General features: G+C 35.7%; 3 protein-coding genes and 2 long non-coding RNA genes across 7 annotated transcripts; 4 read left to right on the top strand and 1 right to left on the bottom strand.

The window, feature by feature from the left end:
• The first annotated feature begins 733 nt into the window (after positions 1-733).
• LOC149398954 (uncharacterized) lies at positions 734-3,691 on the top strand. Its single transcript, XR_016296408.1, has 2 exons — positions 734-968; positions 2,325-3,691. It is a non-coding gene; the product is annotated as an uncharacterized LOC149398954 (long non-coding RNA).
• A 2,289-nt stretch (positions 3,692-5,980) lies between these two features.
• Positions 5,981-7,969, top strand: LOC149398953 (small ribosomal subunit protein bS16m/bS16c-like). Its single transcript, XM_089613597.1, has 3 exons — positions 5,981-6,226; positions 6,333-6,378; positions 7,384-7,969. The coding sequence occupies exons 1-3, from the start codon at positions 6,094-6,096 to the stop codon at positions 7,577-7,579; spliced, it is 375 nt and encodes a 124-aa protein (XP_089469723.1). The 5' UTR covers positions 5,981-6,093; the 3' UTR covers positions 7,580-7,969.
• Positions 7,970-10,615: 2,646 nt separating this feature from the next.
• On the top strand, positions 10,616-14,187 carry LOC149398952 (putative disease resistance protein RGA3). The gene is made up of 3 exons (XM_089612286.1): positions 10,616-13,666; positions 13,981-14,057; positions 14,151-14,187. Exon 1 carries the CDS (start codon positions 10,774-10,776, stop codon positions 13,627-13,629), a length of 2,856 nt encoding a protein of 951 aa, XP_089468412.1. The 5' UTR covers positions 10,616-10,773; the 3' UTR covers positions 13,630-13,666; positions 13,981-14,057; positions 14,151-14,187.
• A 568-nt stretch (positions 14,188-14,755) lies between these two features.
• Positions 14,756-16,597, top strand: LOC149398951 (ribonuclease MRP protein subunit POP4-like). Of its 2 annotated transcripts, none has more exons than XM_089612285.1 (7): positions 14,756-14,901; positions 15,015-15,268; positions 15,376-15,443; positions 15,519-15,577; positions 15,673-15,735; positions 15,812-16,089; positions 16,191-16,597. In XM_089612285.1, exons 3-6 carry the CDS (start codon positions 15,415-15,417, stop codon positions 15,910-15,912), a joined length of 252 nt encoding a protein of 83 aa, XP_089468411.1. In that variant the 5' UTR covers positions 14,756-14,901; positions 15,015-15,268; positions 15,376-15,414; the 3' UTR covers positions 15,913-16,089; positions 16,191-16,597. The 2 variants fall into 2 exon arrangements, with proteins under 2 accessions (XP_089468411.1, XP_089468410.1); XM_089612284.1 differs by having other exon boundaries at positions 15,369-15,443.
• Positions 16,598-16,976: 379 nt separating this feature from the next.
• LOC149398950 (uncharacterized) lies at positions 16,977-19,670 on the bottom strand. 2 transcript variants are annotated; one of them, XR_016296540.1, is made up of 3 exons: positions 18,002-19,670; positions 17,637-17,914; positions 16,977-17,332 (listed from the first exon to the last, which is right to left on the bottom strand). It is a non-coding gene; the product is annotated as an uncharacterized LOC149398950 (long non-coding RNA). The 2 variants fall into 2 exon arrangements; XR_016296539.1 differs by having other exon boundaries at positions 16,977-17,914; positions 18,002-18,938; positions 19,252-19,670.
• Positions 19,671-21,878: the final 2,208 nt, after the last annotated feature.

Below are 21,878 nucleotides of genomic sequence, written 5' to 3'. Positions count from 1 at the left end.
TTGTCCCCCCCCCCCCCCCCCCCCCCCCCCCCCCAAAATGATGTAGAGCATGATATTTATAGAGCATGGTGAACGAGGTCAAACGAGGTCGTGACAAGGTCAAACGATATCGTGACAAGGCCAAACAAAACCACGATGAGGCCGAACATGGACGAGGCCAATTGAGGATAACGTCAAACGATGTCTTTTTGTCGTTTTTTACTTGTGAAAAATGACGGCATAATAAGAAATTATATATATATATATATATATATATATATATATCGATTTTTGGTTAAAGTTAAATAGTTAAAAATCCATCTATAGTTTGAGGAACAAAAAATACAATAACATAAAACTTAAAAAAAAAATACAAATATACGTTTTAAATATTTTTTTCTTTAACGAAAACAGCAAAATTTGTTGTTTTCATAGCAAATAGTCAAATATAAATATCTTGATTCTTGATATTGCCAATAAGAAATAAGATATTTATCTAGTACATAAATTTATATACATTAACCAAAAAAAAAACGTATTTGGTTATCTTAAACAAAAAATGAGCTATTCTGTATATTTGTCCGTTTAATTGATTATATAGCTAAAATATACGAAAAAAATTTAAATGGGAACAGTAAAATGTATATATCATACCTCTACATATATGTATGTATAACCTTCAACATGGTTGCTTAATGTAATTATATGCTTATTTAATGTCTTTTTTTTTCTTCAACAAGTTTTCACTGCCTCTACTTTAAAGGCTTCTATGTCATTTTTTCTCTTCTTCCATGCAGAATAAACCAGTAAAGAGGAAAAAAAAAACCCTGACGAAGAACAAAGCTAAGAACAACGTATCTTAAGGAAGTTTGGAAAAAAAAATCCTGACCAAGAACAAAGCCAAGAACATCGAATCTCAAGGAAGTTAAAAATCCCCTCACTAAGAACGTATCTCAAAGAGGTGAAGAAGAACCACCGTGAGTACACAGGTTTCTCCATCTTTCTCTTCCTCTGTTTCTTTCTCGCACCCTTTCTATTTCGTGTATATGGATACACAAAATATCTGTCATAGATTCTTTGTTATAGCTCACATCTTGATAGGTGGGTTTTTTTTTTTGAAATTTGAAGTCTCAATGAATCCAAGTTAATTTTGTTTTATCTGTATTTGTATCTGTTTTTAGAGAGGATTCATCGAAGTAAAGTTTGCATTTTTCATAGAAATAATGACCGCTTGGCAGATGTTTGATAAAATGTCAAACATGGATATTAATATGGAAAAAAAAATCAGATTAGCCCCCTGTAAAAAACTATTTAATATTGTTGTCTAGAAGCGATCTCTTTCTTCTTTCCGTGCTTTCTTTGACCCACCTACAAAATAAGAAGATATTGTTTAAATGACAAGATTCACATAACCAAAAAAAATATATCAGCAGCAATAAACAAGCGTTCTTCAAAGCCTTGACAATGTGCCCAGAGTTTAAGATGCCACCGTCAGCAATCACAGGAAATATCTGTCCACCACCACCACGTTGGTCCCAGCGCCAACCAAGTGCTTCACCCTCTTCCTGTCCTCCATCCTCGTCCCCACCGCCGCTCCCAACATCCACTCCCCGTTCGGCTCCACATTAAGCTAACATGGTTATGGTTAGAGTTCTATTATTAACGTCACAGCTCAAACTTTATCCTTCACAGCTACTATCTGGTGTATATAAACTATTTCACAGCCCTATGTACATTCAGCCTCTTCAATCTCTTCAACTTTTCGGAAATAATATATTATTCATCCCTTTGGATCACGGTTTTTTGGGTTTTTTTTATCCCCGGGAATGGCTTTTCTCAACCTTTAATATTAACATTCCCAGGGATCAGACTTTAAAACCCAAGTCTTGAACTTTTCAAGTCCAATATCAATATCAAATGTCCCTGTTTCTTTTTTTGTTTTTAAACACGATTTACAATCATGGTAAAAACGAGCTCCTAAAATTAAAATACATGAAGTGATGTGTTTGTAGGGCTTGAATATTAATCACACAGAGTCTTTTTTTTCATGCAAGTCTAACTTGAGTAAACAAAGGCAACAATGAATATCAAATCACATATAAATTTATATGTGCCCCTAATTGGTCAATTCTATTAATAACAATACGAGGAAACTATTGAGAGATAAATGAAATAATGGTTTACGTTGTTGTGTTTTTATATATTAGTCCAAGTATCAGTTATGAACTTATATTTGGTTTACGTTGTTGTGTTTTTATAATGGCTTCATTGGTTTTGATTGTAGTGTTTTAGGATCTCCTAACTGCTGAAATAATGGTTTACGTTGTTGTGTTTTTATATATTAGTCCAAGTTATAATGGCAGCCATAACCAAGAGCAACGGCAAGACGGCGCTTCACTCCGCCGCCAGGAACGGCCACTCCGGCGCGGTGGTGGCGCTTCTGGAGATGGAGCCCGGCCTCGCCACGCGCACCGACAAGAAAGGACAAACCACCATTCACATGGCCGTCAAAGGCCTCAAACTCGACATCGTCGAGGCTTTATTCGTTGCCGATCCCTCCACCGTCAATATCGTCGACAACAAGGGAAACACTCATCTGCACATCGCCTCTCGCAAGGGCCAATCTCAGGTGAATTTCAATTCATCGTTGTTATTTGTTTTATTTTATTTTATTATTAATTTGGATTTTCTCAAGCCATTAATTAGTTTTCCGTCGAGAGTTTCTTATTATGGATGATCAACATAGAGAAGCTCGCACTCGCTGACCAAGACTTTTTCAATTAAATGGCCTTTACCATTCTGAAAACGATCTTGCTAATCAGTCTGTCTGAATTAGTTTTTTTTTCTGGTATAGTATTAGTACAGTAGTGCAATTATACCGTTTGGACAACTCTGATCACTTATTATTGGATTTATCACTCACTTCATTACCAAACAAGACTTTTGAGGGTCTAAAGAGTTTTCAATGTTCAAGTTGAAGTGTTGAACCACATGTTGACATTTCTTAAAAAAACGAAAGCTTAGTTTTGTATTATTTTAAAGCTACCCTTTCACACTCAAAAAAAAAAAAAAAAGGCACCAGGCTGCGTATTGAAAAATAATTATGTTTAATTTGATGTGTTGACTAAGTTACTTGATGCTCATGTGTTGACTAAGGATTGAAGCTGTGGTCTCAAATGCATGTTAGATAATTTCTATATTTGTCTCGCATTTTGGCTACTAAGATTATAGTATGCCAAGTAGATTCAACTAAAACTTGTAAGCTTTGTATGGTGGTAGATCAAAAGAACAAATAAAATTACAGACTAAGCTAATTCTTTAACTTCAGCATATATGTAGTGGTAATGACTGCTTTGTCAATTATCCATCTTTAGATATTTTTAATTGGTATTAATTGATGAACACGTTGTCTTTGACGGATTGGATATACTCGGCCTTTCAGTCGGACCTAACATGCCGAAATTTACGACAAAGACGATGTTTTTGAATCTGTTCGACAAGACATTTCTCACGGCAGTGATAACCAGAGTGTTTGTGGCACCAAGTGGCTGGAAATGGAGATCCGGCGTAAAGATATATATGAAAATTACAACTATTTGTTGTAAATGTAATGTTTGCATCTATATGTATATAATTTTTGTTTGTTAATGTATGTGTTTACCCAATAATCAGATTCTGTGGTTAATTAATAAGTGTAGTGTTTTTATAAAGATTTTAATTTGTTCTTTAGCATTTTGTATGACTTTTGAATTTAAAAATATAAGTGTCTCCTTAACTGGACAAACTTTAGATTTTATCGGTATATATTTTCCAAAGCCTGTTTTTTCACATAGACAATTATACATTATACTATGAACAATAACATCGAGTGAAAATGTCAAGATTTTAATGTCAAATGACACCGTCAATAATTATCAGCAAAATTTTTTCTAATACAAAAACTAAACATCTGATTTTTAAGATCTTATCCAAAGGGAAGGTGAACCTTACATTTGTAATAAAACACTACGAAAATCTATCTAAATTTATTACACACGTTTAATTGAGTGCGTTTGTAATTAGAAAAATATTAATTTTTTTTAATGGAAATTTTGTTTAATGTTCAATTTCGTTAAGTTATTTTTTTTTTTACTCAAAGAAAAATATTAATTTCCGACATTACCTAAAGACAATAAAATATCCTCTTAAGCTGTGAAATGTGTAATAAACGGAAAATATAAAGACATTTAATGACGTGTGTATACAAACTATGTTCAAAATTCACAATATTACATATTAAATGTTGATTATAAATACATTATTTTTAAATAAATCTCGGGACAAAAATGCATAATAAAACATTATTTCGAGAAATAATTATTCTCAATATATTCAATTACTTACAATTGTCGAGAATAAATGCTAAAATCTTGGAGAATCAAACAACTTTTGAAATTAAACGGTTCACATTCAAATCTCTTATATTTTGTCATACTTTTCAAGCTCATCTTTCTGTTATTTATTGTTCCTTTGATAATGAATTTCTAAACTCATTTTTCCAATACATTACTAACTAAATAACCTAATCAATTTTAGAATTAGCAACAACAATTTTGTAGTGATCAACACGTGCGAAGCACGTTTACTCCCTCTAGTGTATATATATATATATATATATATATATATATATATATATATATATGTGTGTGTGTGTGTGTGTATATAATTTATACTATATGGGTAGACAACAAGAGAAGATAAATTAGTTCAATTGACATCTCTACCCATAATTTGTTTTTTTTTTATCTTGATAAATAGAATTTGTGTATAAATGATAACGTACCGTTAAGAAGAAAACAGACTCTATCAATAGAAAGTGTTCCACTAATTAAACAAGTTAATTGCTTACGAAGAGAGTAAAATGTGTTAAAAATTATAGGTGATTCAAAGTGATTCCTCCATAATTATACAATCACCTTACTCCTGAAAGATAAACAAAAAAAGTAGATACATGAGACAAATTTAAACCAAAACTCGATACAAGAGAAAAACGTCTCTCTAAAACATGGACCGTCTAAAAGTACATTTGGTTAAAGAAATATTTTTTTATTTTATTTTTTAACCTAAATTAACCGGTTAAAATTAACCGCTTGGTTAATTTCCGGTTAACCTAGATTATAAGACATAAAATAAAAATTAATACAATATATTAATTTTCAAATTAAATTAATTTATTTAACTTTAATTATAACTAAAATTTTATTAACAAAATTTAATTTAATTAAACCAAAATTTATTTACGAATTTATAATTATTGTAAAAAAATATTTATATCAAATTACTAATTATTTTAATATAATGAAATTAAAGGTATTAATTTTTTAAATATTAAATAAATTATATTAAAATAATTCGGTTAATCTTAATTAACCTAACTAAAAAAATTCAGTTAAACGGTTAACTTTGAACCTAAATTTTTGGTTAAAGGTTAATCTAAGTTAATTGAATTTTCATCTTTTAAACCAACGTCCTTTACATCTAACTTTACAAAATGGGTAGATAATCTCTTCAAAAGAGCTCGAAAAAATTGAGACACAGGGCATCCTTAATTTATGTAAAAGATAAATTGTTTTCAAAGGGTCGAAACCGTCGTGATAAACCATGTGGATATTCGGATGATAGCTTCGATGTCGATACAATTCGAATAATGTTGGAGTGAAACATCGACGTCTAACATGTAAAGGTTTGACTCAACTAATTAGTCCTATTTTTCTTATATACCAAATCTAAATTTTATGTACATCAGAAGAAAAACCGATAAAAAAAATGAATTTCCAAAAAAATAATTAGTCCTATTTTTCTTATATACCAAATATTTATTAAAAGATACTCCAGGTAATCCCATAATTTAATTTAGTAGATGAGTTCGAGAGAAAAAAAAAATTCATAAGAATAATGAGGTATCATATTCAATTAATCATGGCTGTATTGATAATCAATTTTCTAAATAAATAAAAATATATATTTATTTTTAGCTCTCGAACCAGCCCTAGGTCTGAGTCAGACTCACTGAGCCCAATCTATCGTCTCTGCACCTTTTTCACAACCGTGTTTTCCGTTAAGGTTCCGACGAGAATGGTGGTTCGGATTCGATTGGCTCGGCTGGGTCACAAGAACAGACCGTTCTACAGAGTCACCGCCGCCGATAGTCGATCCCCTCGAGACGGCAAACACCTCGAAAACCTCGGCTACTATAACCCCTTGCCAGGTTCCACCATTTCCACTTTCACTTCCAATCAATCGACTACTCCTTTGGTTTTGCTTCTCTGTTTTTTCTTCTCAAACTATTTTTTTTTTCTCTCTGTTTTACACAGGTGAAGATGGTGGTAAGCGAATGGGTATCAATTTCGAAAGAGTGAAGTAAGTTCAAAGCACTGTATGTGCGTATCTTTATGTTTCTATATGATTTCATTGAACAATTTTACATGAATCTTTTTTTAGTGTACGAGTTGGTTTTGGAGATACGAAATCGATCTAATCTGGATTTCTTTTATATAATTCTACTACTCTTATATATCTCTAAGAAGCTTGGTTATCTCTAAATGTCGTCAAAGTGGCTTTAATTTTAATTTCACTTGGTATGCGAACAATTTTATGAAAGAACTGTATTTTCTGGTTGAGATCTTTCTCTGGAGTAGATTTGGTTTTTTGTTGCATCTGTGAAAGAATTGTATAGTTCTAGAACTTTAGGCAATGAAACAATTAGTTAATCTTTAGGTTCAGAGGTATTAGTCTATATATAGAAGCTGCAAATAATCATTTAGGAGAGGAATTAGTTTGGGTTTAAGTTTAGCCTTCTGGGAGAGTATTCTGGTTTATCTTGTAATTTGATGGCTCTAACCTTTTAGTCACGGAGTGTTTTCTGGTTCAACAAGCGCCTTTATGGTTTGAATTGGCGAGCTTTCTTTGGAAGAAAGAAGCTTTGTTATGTATAGGCTATAGGAGCTGATGATCTATCTGGATTTTTTCTGTAATTATATCAGCAAATGTGCATATTGGAGGGGTATTCATATATCTCTACAAGCTTGGTTATCTCTGTACGTGGTCAACATTGCTTTAGCTTTTTTGAACAATTCCAAAAAAGAACTGTCTAGTTATCGAGTATTGCTGATTTAAGATATTTCTTCTCTGAAAGGAGCCTTGTGGGACTCTAGATAGAATAATATAGAATACTTAGAATCTATATCAGCTTACAAATAAAGGTTGTTAGTAGAGAATATTATCGAAAAAAATGGAGAAGAAAGTCTGATCTCTGGACTCCCAAATTTGCAATCGAAAAATACAAACTGTTATTGGCTTTTCAATTTTATGGTTCATAACACCTTGTTAATGGATTTTAATTGGTCTGGATTTTCCTTGTGATAGGTATTGGCTTTCGGTCGGGGCTCAGCCATCGGAGCCGGTGCAGAAGCTTCTGTACCGGGCCGGGATTTTGCCGCCGCCGCCGGCGGTGGCTCTGGCACGTAAAGCCCGGCTGTGGGACCCGAATCCCAGGCACCCTCTCACCGGCCGTGTCTTGACCGCCCCCGAATCAGCTCCGGCCAAGAAGGACAACCCGTGAAGGAAATCGAACGGAACAAGGCGGGTATTGTTTTCTCTAGCCGAGGCTTTTCAAGATACGAAATGGTCTAGATCGTTATACAGGGCTGTTTTTATTTTTATTTTTTATTCATATCGTAGGAGTCAGTTTTTTTATTTTGTGTGAAAATATCTTAGGTTACTTTTTGGTTCGATCGCTGGTTAAGAATAAACGACGCTTATGGATAGTCTGCGATCAAAAGTTTACTAATTCTTTGGTCCTTTATTTTAAAGGTGAAGAAGAAAAAGGGTTGGTTTCTTTTGAACTCTTTACTTGATAAATGTTATTTGATTCGATTAGTTATATCGAAACACATTGAAGATCTTTCGAGTTTTGTATGCAGCTTCTGTTTAAATAACTCGTTTTGACATATATTACATATAAGCTGTTAATAGCAGAGGTTGCATTATAAAATCTGAAAATTAGAATGATCTTATAGCCTCAAATCCACTACCCTAAAATGGCTGGATAACTGGACAAGAATACCACCAATAACGAATATTAAGACAGATCACTATGTTTTATTTTGTACATTTTTATAACCATTTTATGATTCAAATTTATGATGATATCGACTTAAATTAATGTGAAAAGTGTCAGAAACAAGACTCGGTGATATTTTTGTCTATAAAAATTGGTTATGAAATCAGTTTCATATAAGTGACCCTCAAAAGAGTTAACGTCCTTTGTAAAACTTCATGGCTCGTTTAACGAATATAATTTCGCAAATATTACTTCGTTTATGTACGAACAGGTTAGAAGAAAAATCCTTCCTATCAAATCAAAGTGTAAAGAGAAAAATGACAAAATAAATGTTATAGAATTTGTGATTTTCTAGCAGTTGGTTAATTGGTGGGAAAGTTGCGTGATACTATTAACATTTTCAAAACAGCGGTGGTTTTAAATTCTTTAAAAAATATTTTTTTTCAAACCGATCATTTTCCTTACTAATGAAGCTGAAAATTATAAAGGTGAATAAAGTAACAATTTTTTTAAGATACATTTATTACAAAAAATGATTAATTGTTTAAATATTAGGCATTATTTTTGCGATTAATTTTATAAAAAAACATGACTACATATATAAATATAAAACTTTTTTAAAAATAATGTTATGCATATTTATTTAGAAAACAAATATGTACCATTTAATTTAGTTATTAATATGCAAAAATCCTTTTTGCTTTTCAAAACACGTCGGTTTTTCCTTTAAACGACGTAAAATCAACATTGCAAATTTAAACCTACAGCTTCCTGGAATTTCAGGTTCAACCTTCATTGCAAGACTAAAAAAATATATATATATATATTGCGTTCAACCTTCATTACAACCAATCTTTGTAGGAAAAAAAAACATTGTATGTGAACAAAAATAATATTGTACGTGACTCAAAAATCAACATTTCAAGTTTTTCAAAGAGGGGATTGATAAGATGATTGTAATGCTGAACAATTTGGGACATTACACCTTCCAATGAATATTTTGTTTACAAAAGTTGAACGCATCGTAACCAATCTTTGTTTGAGTCTTGTGTTGATTTTTGAGGCTTCGAGGAACTGCAAATACAGAGAAAAACATGTTTTGTACGCCTTTTCTCATCAACTCGATACTTAAGCCTATCTGGTAGAACTTGAAATTCATTAATCTTGTAGTTCAACCAAGATTTTGGGAAAGTAAAAAACTAAAAATTAAAAATAAAATAAACACGTATGGCACTATATTGCATGAATGGTGTACTAGATTTCTGTTACTGCTAATATTTATGTGTCTCATAGTAAAAAAAAATTGTTCTTAAACAAGGTTCTAAATTCTGACAAAAATCGACGGCGGCGCTGCTGCCGGAGAAAAAGCGGCCGACGAAGAGCAGTTTTTTCATTTTGTCTTGTTTTTGTTTTTCGATTTTCTGTCGTTTCTGGAGTCTGTCGTCGTTTTGTTAAAAATGGAGAGAATTTGACATATATGAGATTCAAACTCAAGCTCTACACCTTGAGTGCAGAAGTTTTTACCAATGGATCAAGTTGACAACTTGTTACATTTTATACAATTTTAATATAAGATATGTAAATAGAAAACTTTAATATATAAATCAATATAAAAATAAAATAATAAAATATAAATATGATGAATTAAGTTATACAAAATATCACATATAAATTATATATATATATAACTATATATATATATGTAATGGGTATAAATACGTTGCGATTGAAATTAACGAGAGCATTTGATATGATATTGGAGTAAAACCAATTAGGTATTGAAGATTATAAAATATTATTAGTATAAATTTTAAATTTAAAAATTGAAAGTTACATATATATATATATTTAACATATTATATAACATTATTTCCGTTCGGTTTCCATGGAAAACGGCATATCAATTGATTTCTCTATATTTTTTCCGTTTGATTTTTCGTCGGCGTGTCGATTTTTCTTGAATCAGGAGGTTCGAAACGGTATAAAAAGCGGCATTTCGAACCTTGTTCTTGATCCTATTTAAGGTCTTCTTAACGCGTTCATACAACTTTAATGAGAAAGATGTTAGTTCTACGAATTTATTCAATAATAATGTTTCACCATTCACACGATAATATTAGCAGATGCTATCGTCTACTAATTTTAAACGTGTTTGAACTTTCATATTTTCTTCTTTTTTTTTTTTTTTTTTGCTTTCAAACTTGGGAATGTGGCATAGCATGGTAGCACACAATGGTCAAAAACCCATTCTTAATTATTGTAATAGAATAGCAACCACTGTTCTGTGCATTATTTAATACAGAGACAATGTTTATAGTACAAGTTTTTTGACAAGTCGTGTTCACTCATTTATTTATTAGCATGTGCAGTCAAGACCCCACTATCACTACGAGTGTGAACATAAATATGCATTCAAAACTCGTTCAATACAGCCAATCAATGACAAGGTGAATAAGACAAGGGTACCAGCTGTAAAGGAAAACATGGCAGCTGGTAATGAAATATTATTGGATTTCACTTTCAGACATTATTGGTGAGGATCAATGACTCGCCTGGCCCACCACGACTCAAAAAATATCTTCAGCCTTGTCAAGAACGAGCACCAGCAGAGAGAGACCCTAAAACACAACCTTTGAGTGAGCATTAGAGTGAGTGAGTGAGTTGAGCTGTGAAGAAAATTCCAAAGTGGGAAGATGGCTGAAGCTGTGGTTTCGGTGCTGATTGAGACTCTGCTTCCCATGGCAGTCGATGGAATCGGAGGGGAGATCAGACTGGTGAGCGGAGTCAAAGAAGATGTCCGAAACCTGAAGAGCAATCTTGAGGACATTCAAGCTGTTCTTGAGGATGCTGAGCAGAAGCAACTGAATGACGCTGCGGTGAAAAGATGGCTTAAGAAGCTCAAGAACGCTTCCGAGGACGTCGAGAACGTTCTGGACGATTGGAGCACGGCCGTTCTCCAGCACGAGATCAAGAAAGAAGAAGACAAGAAGGTGTGTTTCCCGGTTTCTTTCTCTTGCTTGTCTTGCACCAAAGTCGGTCGCCTCTTTATGCGCCGTGATATTGCTCTCAAAATTAAGCAATTTAATGGAGAGTTGGCTAGGATTTCCGAAGAAAAAAATAGGTACAATCTCAACATAAACACTGTTGTTGAGAGGCCTCGGCCACTTGGGACAATCTCCCTTGTCGACGTGACCAAAGTTCATGGTCGAGACGAGGAAAAGAGTGTTTTAGTGAGCAAGTTATTGTGCGAGAGCAGTACCGATGAGGATGATGGGAGATCTTCCCTTCATATCATCCCCATTGTGGGACCGGGGGGTCTCGGAAAAACTACTCTCGCCCAACTTGCTTTTAACCATGAGGCGGTTAAGAACCACTTTGATAAGCTAATTTGGGTGTGTGTCTCCGATCCTTACGACGAGATCAAGGTCTGTGAAGAGATTATTGTTGGTCTTGGAAGCTCTGCTCAAAGCTCTTCACTGAATGTCCTTGTCACATGCATTCATGAGTCCATAGAGGGGAAAAGAGTTCTCATTGTCTTAGACGATGTCTGGTTTGTAGATTGTAGTAGATGGGAAATTTTAGCAGAAGCTCTTAGGAATGGGGGTAGAGGTAGCCGGGTATTAGTGACCACGAGAAAGCAAGAAGTTGCGACGATGATGAGAGTGCCCACAGACCAGATCATTAGTCTAAAAATGCTGAGTGAAGATCATTGCTGGTCAATTTTCAGCCAATTGGCATTCATTGGGAAGGGAGACGAGGAGCGTCGACAGCTGGAACCTATCGGCCGGAAAATCGCTGCTAAATCGCGAAGCTCGCCTTTAGTTGCTAAAACTCTTGGAAGTCTTGTGCGGTTTAAAAAGACGACGAGTCAGTGGGAAGACATTTTGTGTAGTCAACTGTGGGAGTCAATAGATGCTAAAGTTAAGGAGGTTTTTGCTCCTTTTCTGCTAAGTTATTATGATCTTCCACCTCTGGAAAAACGCTGCTTTTTGTATTGTTCGGTGTTTCCTCAAGACCATGTTATAGATAGAGACGGTCTGATCGAGATGTGGATGTCTCTCGGTTATTTAGGCCGAGGAGTAGAAGCGTGGAAACTAGGCCGAGATTGTTTCGAGAGTTTGGCTATGCGGTCGTTTTTTCAAGAAATCAAAGAGGATGTACGTACTGGAGACGTTACGTGCAAAATGCATGACATAGTTCATGATTTTGCCCATTTTTTGACGGGCGATGAATACGTTTATATGGAAATTGACAAAGACGGAAAGGAGAAAGCGGTGGTGGTAGAAGAAAACACTCGTCACTTGACTCTCAAAGGGTTTCTTCCTAATTCATTAGGAAATGCGAACAATTTGCGCACGCTTTTCTTCCGACCAAGATGGGACGGAGGCCCCGAACAATTAGTGTTTTCTCAACTTACATGTCTTCGGACTTTGAGTATGCGGGGTTGCGGGTTGGAACAATTATCAGAGGGTATTGGTCTATTGAAACACTTGAGATATCTAGACTTATCGCGGAACAATGAGTTGATAGAATTGCCGAAGAAACTATTCGACCTCTGTAATCTGGAGACCTTGAAACTCGAGCATTGCTGGTGTCTAAAATCACTACCAGAGTGCATCTCAAAACTAGTCAGCCTAAAACATCTCTACATACGGGAGTGTTCGGAGTTAGAGGGGCTTCCGAAAGGGTTAGGAAAAATAAGTGGTTTGCAAAGTCTAGACATGATAGTGGTGCCCAAGGAGAGGGGATCCTATCTACACATTGGAGATCTAATCACAATGAAACACCTTCAGTTTCGAGGGATTCTACATATCAGAGGGTGTGGAAGAAACACAGGGTTGACAGTGGATGATGTCGCGAAGCTGAACCTCAATGGCAAACCGCATGTGCTTGCGTTGCAGTTGTGGTTCAGATCCCCTTCTGAGTTTGTAGATAGCAACAATCACAACGACACCGAAATCCTGAGTTCCATTCATCCACATCCCAATTTGAAATCTCTGGTCATTCATAATTACTTGGGTCTCACCGCGTGGCCCGCTTGGATGATGTCTCTTTCCAATCTCACCTTTCTTAAATTAAATGGATTCAAGAATTGCGAGACTTTACCTCCACTTGGGAAATTGCCTTCACTTAAGGAACTAGAATTACAGGAATTTCCAAAGATGTGTAGGGTGGGTGAAGAATTCCTCGGAATCACTGAAGCCGATCGAGAGGTCATTTCATTTCCGAAATTGGAACAGCTTCGTTTCATAGATAATTCGCAGTGGAGAGTGTGGGAAGGATGTTGCACAAAGACGACAACAAAAATCATGCCATGTCTACGCACCTTGAGGATTGACAATTGTAGAAGCCTTGAAACACTACCAGAGTTTCTGAAAATGACGCCACTGCAAGAGCTGGGCATCAGTATATCCCTCACCTTGGAAAGGCAGTGCCAGAAAGAGGTCGGGAAGGAATGGCACAAGATTTCGCATGTCCCCAACATCCTCTTCCATGACAAACACATGCGGAAAGATGGTGTCTGGATTCAAACAGACGAGACGGAGTGAGAGAGCTTGGATCACAACAATCTATACACACGCCCTGGTAATTTCTTTTTTCCTCTGGAAGATTTCAAGATCCAATTTGAACTTTCTGGTAATTTCATTTCCTCCTTTTTTTTTCCCGAAAAAATTGAGATGTTTAGTATTATCATGCAGATCAAACACTTGCATTAGCTTTTTTTCCTCTTGAAGATTTCAAGATCCAATTTGAAAAGAGCAAAAACATAATTTTTCTTCTCATGTGATTCTCGCAATCAAGTTTTCTTTTGAACATGTGTATTCGATTTGATTTATGTAACCTTAGTTGATGATCATGATCATAGACCATAGCTGGATTTCCCAATATTCGATTTCCAGGTGAGTCGCTTATGGGGCTTTCAATTTAACTTCTCAAGTTCGAGAACATCGATTGGAACAAGATTCATGAAAAATGGGTATGAGAAGAGTGCTGATTTAAATCAACGTGCAATCAGTTTCCCTTGTTCTATAAGCTAAATCCAATGCTTGATTATTGAAAAAACTTGCAGGAGAACAGTACTGGACATGCAGCGATGGATCGCAAATATTCTGATGTTTAATCATGTTATGCAAAAATTCAATCAGTCTCGTACGTACGTTAAAGCCTAGCTTCTTCTTCCTCACTAAAATTTTCGGTTCACTCCTTTTCTTCCTTCCCCTATTCTTGAGAAATTCCGAACCGTCTTCCGAACAGCCGAGCCTTGCCTTGACTATCTGGTATTTTTCTAATCTTTTTGTTTTGACTCTAATTTTTTTTACGTTACCTTTGTTTTGTTTTGGTAAATCTGTCATAAATTCATAATCCACTAATTTCATTGATAAAATAATCAAACCCTTGTTCATCTTGAGAAGTCCACAAAGTATAGACTAATTTCTGCTGTTGTATAGGCTACCGATGAAGCCTCTCTCAGTTTCTTTAATTTTTTAATGCGCGCTATGTGTTTGAGAATTTGTTGTTAGCATTCAGTTTGATGTACTGTTCTTTTCCATTGTTGTTCTTGATTTGATGTGATTAATTATATCAGATTTCGCCTACGGACACCGATTGGAATTCATTTCGGTGATACTCCTGATTGATTATTAGTAATTATTGATCCGTTGTTTCATAAGATAGTGGTACTAGTACAGAGTAGAGAGGTGATACTTGCAATGGCCGAGAAGAAGTCGGAGCTGCGATTCGCTGCTGTGAAAAAAGCAGAGCTCAATCTTAGCCACAACAAACTCACGCACACCCATTCCAAACTTCTTCCCTCAGAAAAGGTCTCTCTCTCTCTCTCTCTCTCTCTCTCCTAAAGACTGAAGCTTGATCTTCTTTTATGAGTAAAGTTTGAATCTTGAGATTTTTGGTTGATATATGGTTGGTTTTGGTGTAGAGCTCCGATGGGAAAGAGACTAAAGTCTAACTTTTTGGACCAAATATTTCGAAACAGGCGCGGGTCAGAAGTACACGCAAGGGTCGAGATGCTTAAAGATCGACAATCAGGTCCTACTCGATCGCTCAGGGACGGAGTGTCTCCACTGGTTCTTGTCTCAGGGCTCTGCAGATTCGCTCCAAGCGCTCCAAAAAGCATGTCCATGAAACAAACAAGAATAACGGGGCGTTGTATTTTCCCAAGGAGTTTCACAAGTGAGTTCGACAAACTTGTTTTTCAGTTTTGCTCGATCTTTGTTTTTTTAATTGTTCTCTTTTGTTCCCTTATTAATCATTGGGGTAATATGTGAATCAGACCACAGATACGCATTGTTCTTCCCAAGCATGAACACTTGAAAAATATGATGGCACAACATCTGAAAAAGAATTGGTAAATTCGCATACAAAGTTGTTGCCTTTGGTTTTCCTTGATGTGATCGTATTTTTGTTGAACTTAACGTAATAGGTTAAATCAGTTTGCTCAACATTTTATGGACATAGACTTGCACGGTGCTCTTCTTTCAGGTAAACCCTTTATGTGTATTTGTCGAAGTAGCTTCTTATTGTTAATATTGTTATTATCATTTTCTTAAACTAAAGCCTAGTCTGTGTGTTTTCAGTTATTGACTGTAAAACTGCTTCTCTGACCGGGGTGAGTGGCATTATGAATGATAAGTTCCAAGGTAAAACTTTTTTTTTTTTGCCTAAATCATAACTCGGTTTTGTTTTATCGCCAAACTTTGATGGACTATCTTCCAGTTATGCCCAAGAAGTGTTCCATCTTCGTTTTCCAATTCGACACGTGGAAGGTGACTTTGTTCGGGGACAAGCTCACCTCAAGAAATACCACTAGACTATGACTCGTAGAAGAAATATTTCAGACTTTCAAGCGGATTTTCCTTGGTTCCAAATCCTTTACAGGTCTCTCTCTGGGTATCAAATTGACAATCTAAGTTACTTATGAGCCTGGTAACAACCGTCTTTCAACTGTACTTAACATCGAGGGCTGCGATTGGAACGAGACAAATGAAAATTGGGTATGGTTCTAACAGTTTCTCATTAATTAACTGAACTTGCAATCAGTTTCCCTTATCGTTAAAAGCCAAATCCAATTTGTGTTTATTGAAATTACTTGCAGAAGAACAGTGATGAACATGCAGTGATGGAATGCAAATAGTCCGAGTTTTATTTTGTAAAGAGAACGCAAGAGTTTTAAGCTTGTAATCTGTCTCAATTGTTGATTCCGTTGGATCAGTCGGGGCTGGCGTGTTGGTTTGCGTGTGGTCCCACTGGTCTACGGCTTTTTTGTATTTAAGGTCCCTCTTTCTATTTGTAAGAAAACGTCGAAACTCACTTTCTTCTTGTGAGGAGTTTTAAGTGTATTCCCAACAGAACTAGTCAAGGGAAGAAGATATTGCCTCTTTGCAAGACATGGAAGGTAACTTTGTTTGGGGACAAACTCACCTCAAGAAATATGACCGGACTATGACTTGTTGAAATATTTCGTACTTTCAAACAGATTTTCCTTTGGTTCCATATCCTTTACTGGTCTCTCAGTGGCGGTTCCGTGGTTGTGCCAGAATTTGTTTCAACTAAGCTTCCTAAACTGAAGTGCTATACATGAATGACTCCCAGACTAAATCTCAAAGTACATTGAAGGCACAAAGTATTAACCAAAACCATAGCATGCTTATTTATTACTACACACAACACAGGTAAAAGCAAGGCTTACATGAAGCAGATTAGATAGTTGATCATGAGGATCTCATCTGGTTTTTGGGAAAGAGTTTAAATAATCAAATCAGAGATATGAACAAACTATATATATCCACGCTTTCTATGTTCCAAAATTACAGTCAGGCAAACCCAAAATCTTCTTAATCAATGAAACACAAGATCAGATAAATTCAAACAAAAAAACTTATAATATGGAATAATCTGTATATACACCTATTTTTTCAATGGAATTTGGAGGCGTCGGGATGGTGACCTGAACCTCGTGGACAATGAAGTAACGTAACCGAATTCACCACAATTGTCTGTCTTCCGGGCCGTGATTTCTGATAGAAACTAAACAAAAAGAAGAGCACAGAATATCATAAAAACCAACAATCAAATCAGAACTAAAACCAAACCTGAGTTATGCCAAGATCACTTCTTGAAGCTTCTTTGTTGTTCTCTGTGACGCCATTTCCAACCACTATCAAATGCCCTCGTTTGATGATTTATTTTTTTCTGTGGTCCAAAGAGCCAGATCCAATACATGGCTAGGACAGCTTGCTGGGGGATTTGGAAAGAAAGGAACAGTGACATTTTTCAACAGAGGTTTTTTGGGACAAATTTTCAGAAATATAGGACTCTATATCTTATCAAACGAGACTGGACGGCTACTATATAGATTGTAATTAGTTTTAGTCTGGTTGAAGCCTTTTTATCCCACTTATTAATTCTAAATTAATTTCTTCGAAAATATATTATAAAAATAAATATGGTAATGGAACAAGATATTTGGCTGCTATGTAAGGTCTTATGGAACTGATATTTTTATTTCCATATTTCTCATGCTTTTTATAATTATCCGGACCTGAGCGAGTTGTTCCAAAGCAAGAGTATATTTGGCTCCATCTGGTTGCCGCCAATTGCTCAACACGCATATTGACACAACCAACTCGAACACGCCAAGCTTCGGACCTGGGTTGGCACCGCGACTATAGGCCATAAATTCAAAATAATTTTAAAAAATAACTATGTTTCTTCGTAAATTCGCACCCTAAAGGTCTGATCATCACCGCAATCATAATTGTCCCCATCGTCTTCTTTAAGACCAATTATAACCCCTCTTTAGTTAGAATCGCTCGCACACTGCATAATATACAAAAGAAACGAATAAAGCGTCGGCAAAAGTAAAGACTTGCGCTGCAAGAAACAAAATAAGAAGGTAAACCAAACCTTCCTCCGACCCTTTCTATGGCGGGCAAAGCGTATCTAAATCCACAGCCACTGTCTGTGTTCCGACCCATGATGTTCAGATAGTAAGGAATGAAACTAAACAACAAAAACATAGAAAATGTCAAATACATGGGAAATCATAAAAACCAAACAATCAAATTAAGACCAAAACCAAACCGGAGCTATGCCAAGTTCACTTCTTCAAGCTTCTTGAGCCACGACAGTTATACTTTTCTGAGGTTTAAGCGCGAAGAAAAATAAGTAAAAGGATAGGATATCTTGTTGGGGGGTTTGAAATCAAAGTAACTGTGGTATTTTCAACAGAGGTCTTTTGGGACAAAATTTTAAGAAACATAGGACTTTGACTCTCTATGAGAATGGTCTGGTGCTACTATCTAGATTGCATTTTGATTTGTCTAGCTGAATCCTTCTTCTTCTTTTCCCTCTTTTTTTTAATAAATCTAGTTTAGTTTCTTCAAAAATAAACAAATAAATTGTAATGCAACATGATCTTTGGGTTCTTTGTAAAGTCTTATGGATTTATTATTTTGGTTCCACATTGCTCATGCTTTTATAATGAACCAAACCTGTGCAGCAAGATTATGTCACGCCCTAAAATGGGCCGCTAGAATAATTAAGAGATGCAAAGAGAGAACCTGTTGAAACTCGTTCGGCGACATCCTCATCAGATAGTTTTTTACCGTGTTGATCCAGTGATGTGAAATACTGGCAATAAATTTTAATATAAAATTAGGGATTGAGATTATTGCCAAGATCTTGGACACAGAAATTAGAATTGAAAAATTGAAAAGATAAACTAAAGAACCATCCATGAACCATTATCCGTTATATGAAATGTAGGCTCTCCTAATTATGAGGTTTGAATCAGAATCTGAACCACTTCCAACAAACTTCCTCGTCTATTTGCACTATCAATCTGAAATCAAAAAATCAAAAACATGTAATCAATAAGAATAAATAATCTTGTTATTGAAAAAAAAAACATAAAAAGAAGGGAAAAGCTTCACTGGGTGTGGTCGTGTCTAATCTCTCTTCTCCACCCGAGCGAAGTAACAACCAATAATCAAGGGTTAAGTAATACGTAATCAAACTTGTGATGATATCACAAGAAATGAAGCAATATTAACAATAATCTAGTGTTTAGGCATGAAATTAGGTTCAAGAGCTCAAGTTCAATGCATTGGAAAACATTTCAGATAAAATAAACATTGTTTATATAGTTCACATACAACGGTGGTCTTATTACTGGCTCTCTCAGATCAGGCCAATCTTTCAAAGAGCGTCGATCTCCCTAGCCAAAGAAGGAGCCGAATGAATCAAACCTTTGTCGCAAAGCCTGTGTGAAGATATATTGGGTTAGAAATAAATACAAAACAGGGAAAAAAAGAAAATAAAAAAGGAAAAGAGAACACTCCCTATATACGGCTTCCTTTGTTCGAGAATGAGGATTCGAATCTATCAACCTAGTACAGCTCGATCATAGCATGGCCCGATCGTCACTACGACGCCGTGGTTCTGTTGGCTTCACCGGCCAGATTCCGGCGACGGCGTCGTGGCTTCCCGGCGAACAAAAACCCCCCAAAAAAACGGAATCAGAGGTAGAATGTTAACTTTCTAGGGTTTGCGTTTGGCTTTCTAGGATTTATACACGTTCTTCCACCCGCGCTTCTAGCCCGATCACCGCCGCTCAGTTCTTAAGCGTCTCCATCACCGGAGCCCCGGCAAAATCTCTCCGATCAACCAGCCGGAACGGGTTGAGACCTGGCGGTGGTGCGACTTGGCCTCGCGGACAACGCCGCTCATCGACACCACCATCCAGGCTCTGCAGAAATTGAAAACCTATTACCGGCGAGCTTTTTTTGCCGAGGTCGGCGATGGCGATCGGCCCTGCGACGGCGTCGGGGTTTGGCGACGAGGCAGAGAGGGACAGGCTGTGAGCGAGCAGGGACGGCGGCTAATAAACCCTAGATCGCCATTCAATTACCCTAAATTGCCATAAAACTGAAGAGAGGGAAATAGAAGAAGAATAGTATGTTCCCGTGTTTTATAACCCTTCTCATTAGTAACCGTTACTTATAAACTCGTTTCTACATTTAGTTTCCTTTTTTGTTTTACACACTATAAAATTAACACGGTGGAACAACAGAAAAACACGGCATTAAGATTTTTTTATTATTATGTTTCCTCTTTTAATTTTGATATGCCAGCTGTAAATTTATAATATTAGTTAATAGAATGAAGTGCTTGGGCTTCAAGTCACTCACTCAAAAACGTGACATGTACACGAGTAGCTAGTTACAACGGAAAGAAAATATCGTTATTAGTACACAGTATCGTTCTTAGATTGAATTTTTTCAAGTTGTTTTTGTTTTTGTTTTGTATTCTGCGTTCATGAATTGGATTTCCGGATTTTCATTAAATTTAAGCCTGCCTCGATTAAATTTAATCTCATCTTCATAAAGCTTACATGTTGTCTTTATAGTTCGCTCGGATTAAATTTAATCCTTCCTTCACTATTTTTAATCTTCTGTTCGTAATGTTTTCATTCTGACTGTGGTTCGTTCATTTGGTTCATGATCCCGAATTCCTTGATTTCGTTAACACTAATCAAGGTTCTCTTAATGTTAATTTACCTTTTCATTTGTGTAGTCGATTTGTTCGAAGCTCTCGCATGTGTTGACGACGTTGGCCTTTCCGATGATGATTTGCAAGCTGTTTCAGATTTGGATGAGGTTGATCTTGTTGACAACCTGGCATTGAACAACATGCCGTCTAATTTTGATGTGAAGGAGGGTAGTGTTTTTCTTGAAAAGACTCTATTGGTGAATTCTTTGAAGATGATATCAATCAAGAACAACTTTGAGTTCAAAGTTTCCCGATCTAGCAAAAGCAGGTATTTCATAGTTTGCAACAAACAACCTTGCGATTGGAAGTTGAGTGCGTCCGTGTGTGGGGACTCGGGTGTATGGGTGATTAGAAAGTACCAAAAACAACACACGTGCGTTGTCGAAGTAGTTTCAGCAAAGCATCGGCAAGCATCGGCGTCACTTATTAGCGAGTGTGTGAAGAGAGAGTTCTACAATGGTCGCGCAGGCCATATGGTTCCTAACGATGTTGCGGATCATATGCGGACGCATTACAAAGTCAACATATCTTATTTTACTGCGTGGAAAGTTCGGGATCTCGCGTTGAAAGAAGTTTTAGGTTCGCATGCAACCTCGTACTCACTTCTTCCGGTTGTTGCTGAGATGATAGCAGAAAAGAATCAATGTAGTGTTCTTTTCCTCTTTTGGTTTCTGTCATTAATTGTAATCCAGGCTAGATTAAAGTTAATCTGACTTACAGTGTCATATTTTTCTTGAATTAGGAGCTTATTATATTTGACCTTTTTTTTACGGTTTCATTAAGCTTCTTTTTTTTTTAACAATTTCATTTATAATAAAGAAAATACACGTGAAGTTAACAAAATATTAGATAATGTAAGGTTTTAAAATATGAGGTATTTGTGGAATTATCATCTTGTGACTCATTCGTCATTATTTCCTCCCGGTAAGACCATCCACAATGCATCTTCATTATGAAGGTAGAGATAGAGATAGAGATGCAATGCATCTTCAAATATATCTCCATTCTTCACTTATAAAGATGAATGCAATAGTGTATCTCCAAATATAGAGATGCACTATTCCATCTCTATATTTGCCCAAAACTTTTAAAAATTAGATTATTAGCCCAAAATTTAATTAATAACTACAATTTAATACTTATATATATTATGTATTTATTTATAAATTAGTGTATTCTAAAAATTATTAATTAAAAAACAACTTATACTTGAAAAAAAAATTACTACAAT

This window comes from Urtica dioica, chromosome 4, assembly GCF_054948205.1.
Source record: "Urtica dioica subsp. dioica isolate 48M chromosome 4, U.dioica_male_clone48M_v1_H2, whole genome shotgun sequence".
NCBI lineage: Eukaryota > Viridiplantae > Streptophyta > Magnoliopsida > Rosales > Urticaceae > Urtica > Urtica dioica.
Note: the sequence above shows the minus strand (reverse complement) of the source record. Positions and strands in the feature narration are given on the sequence as shown.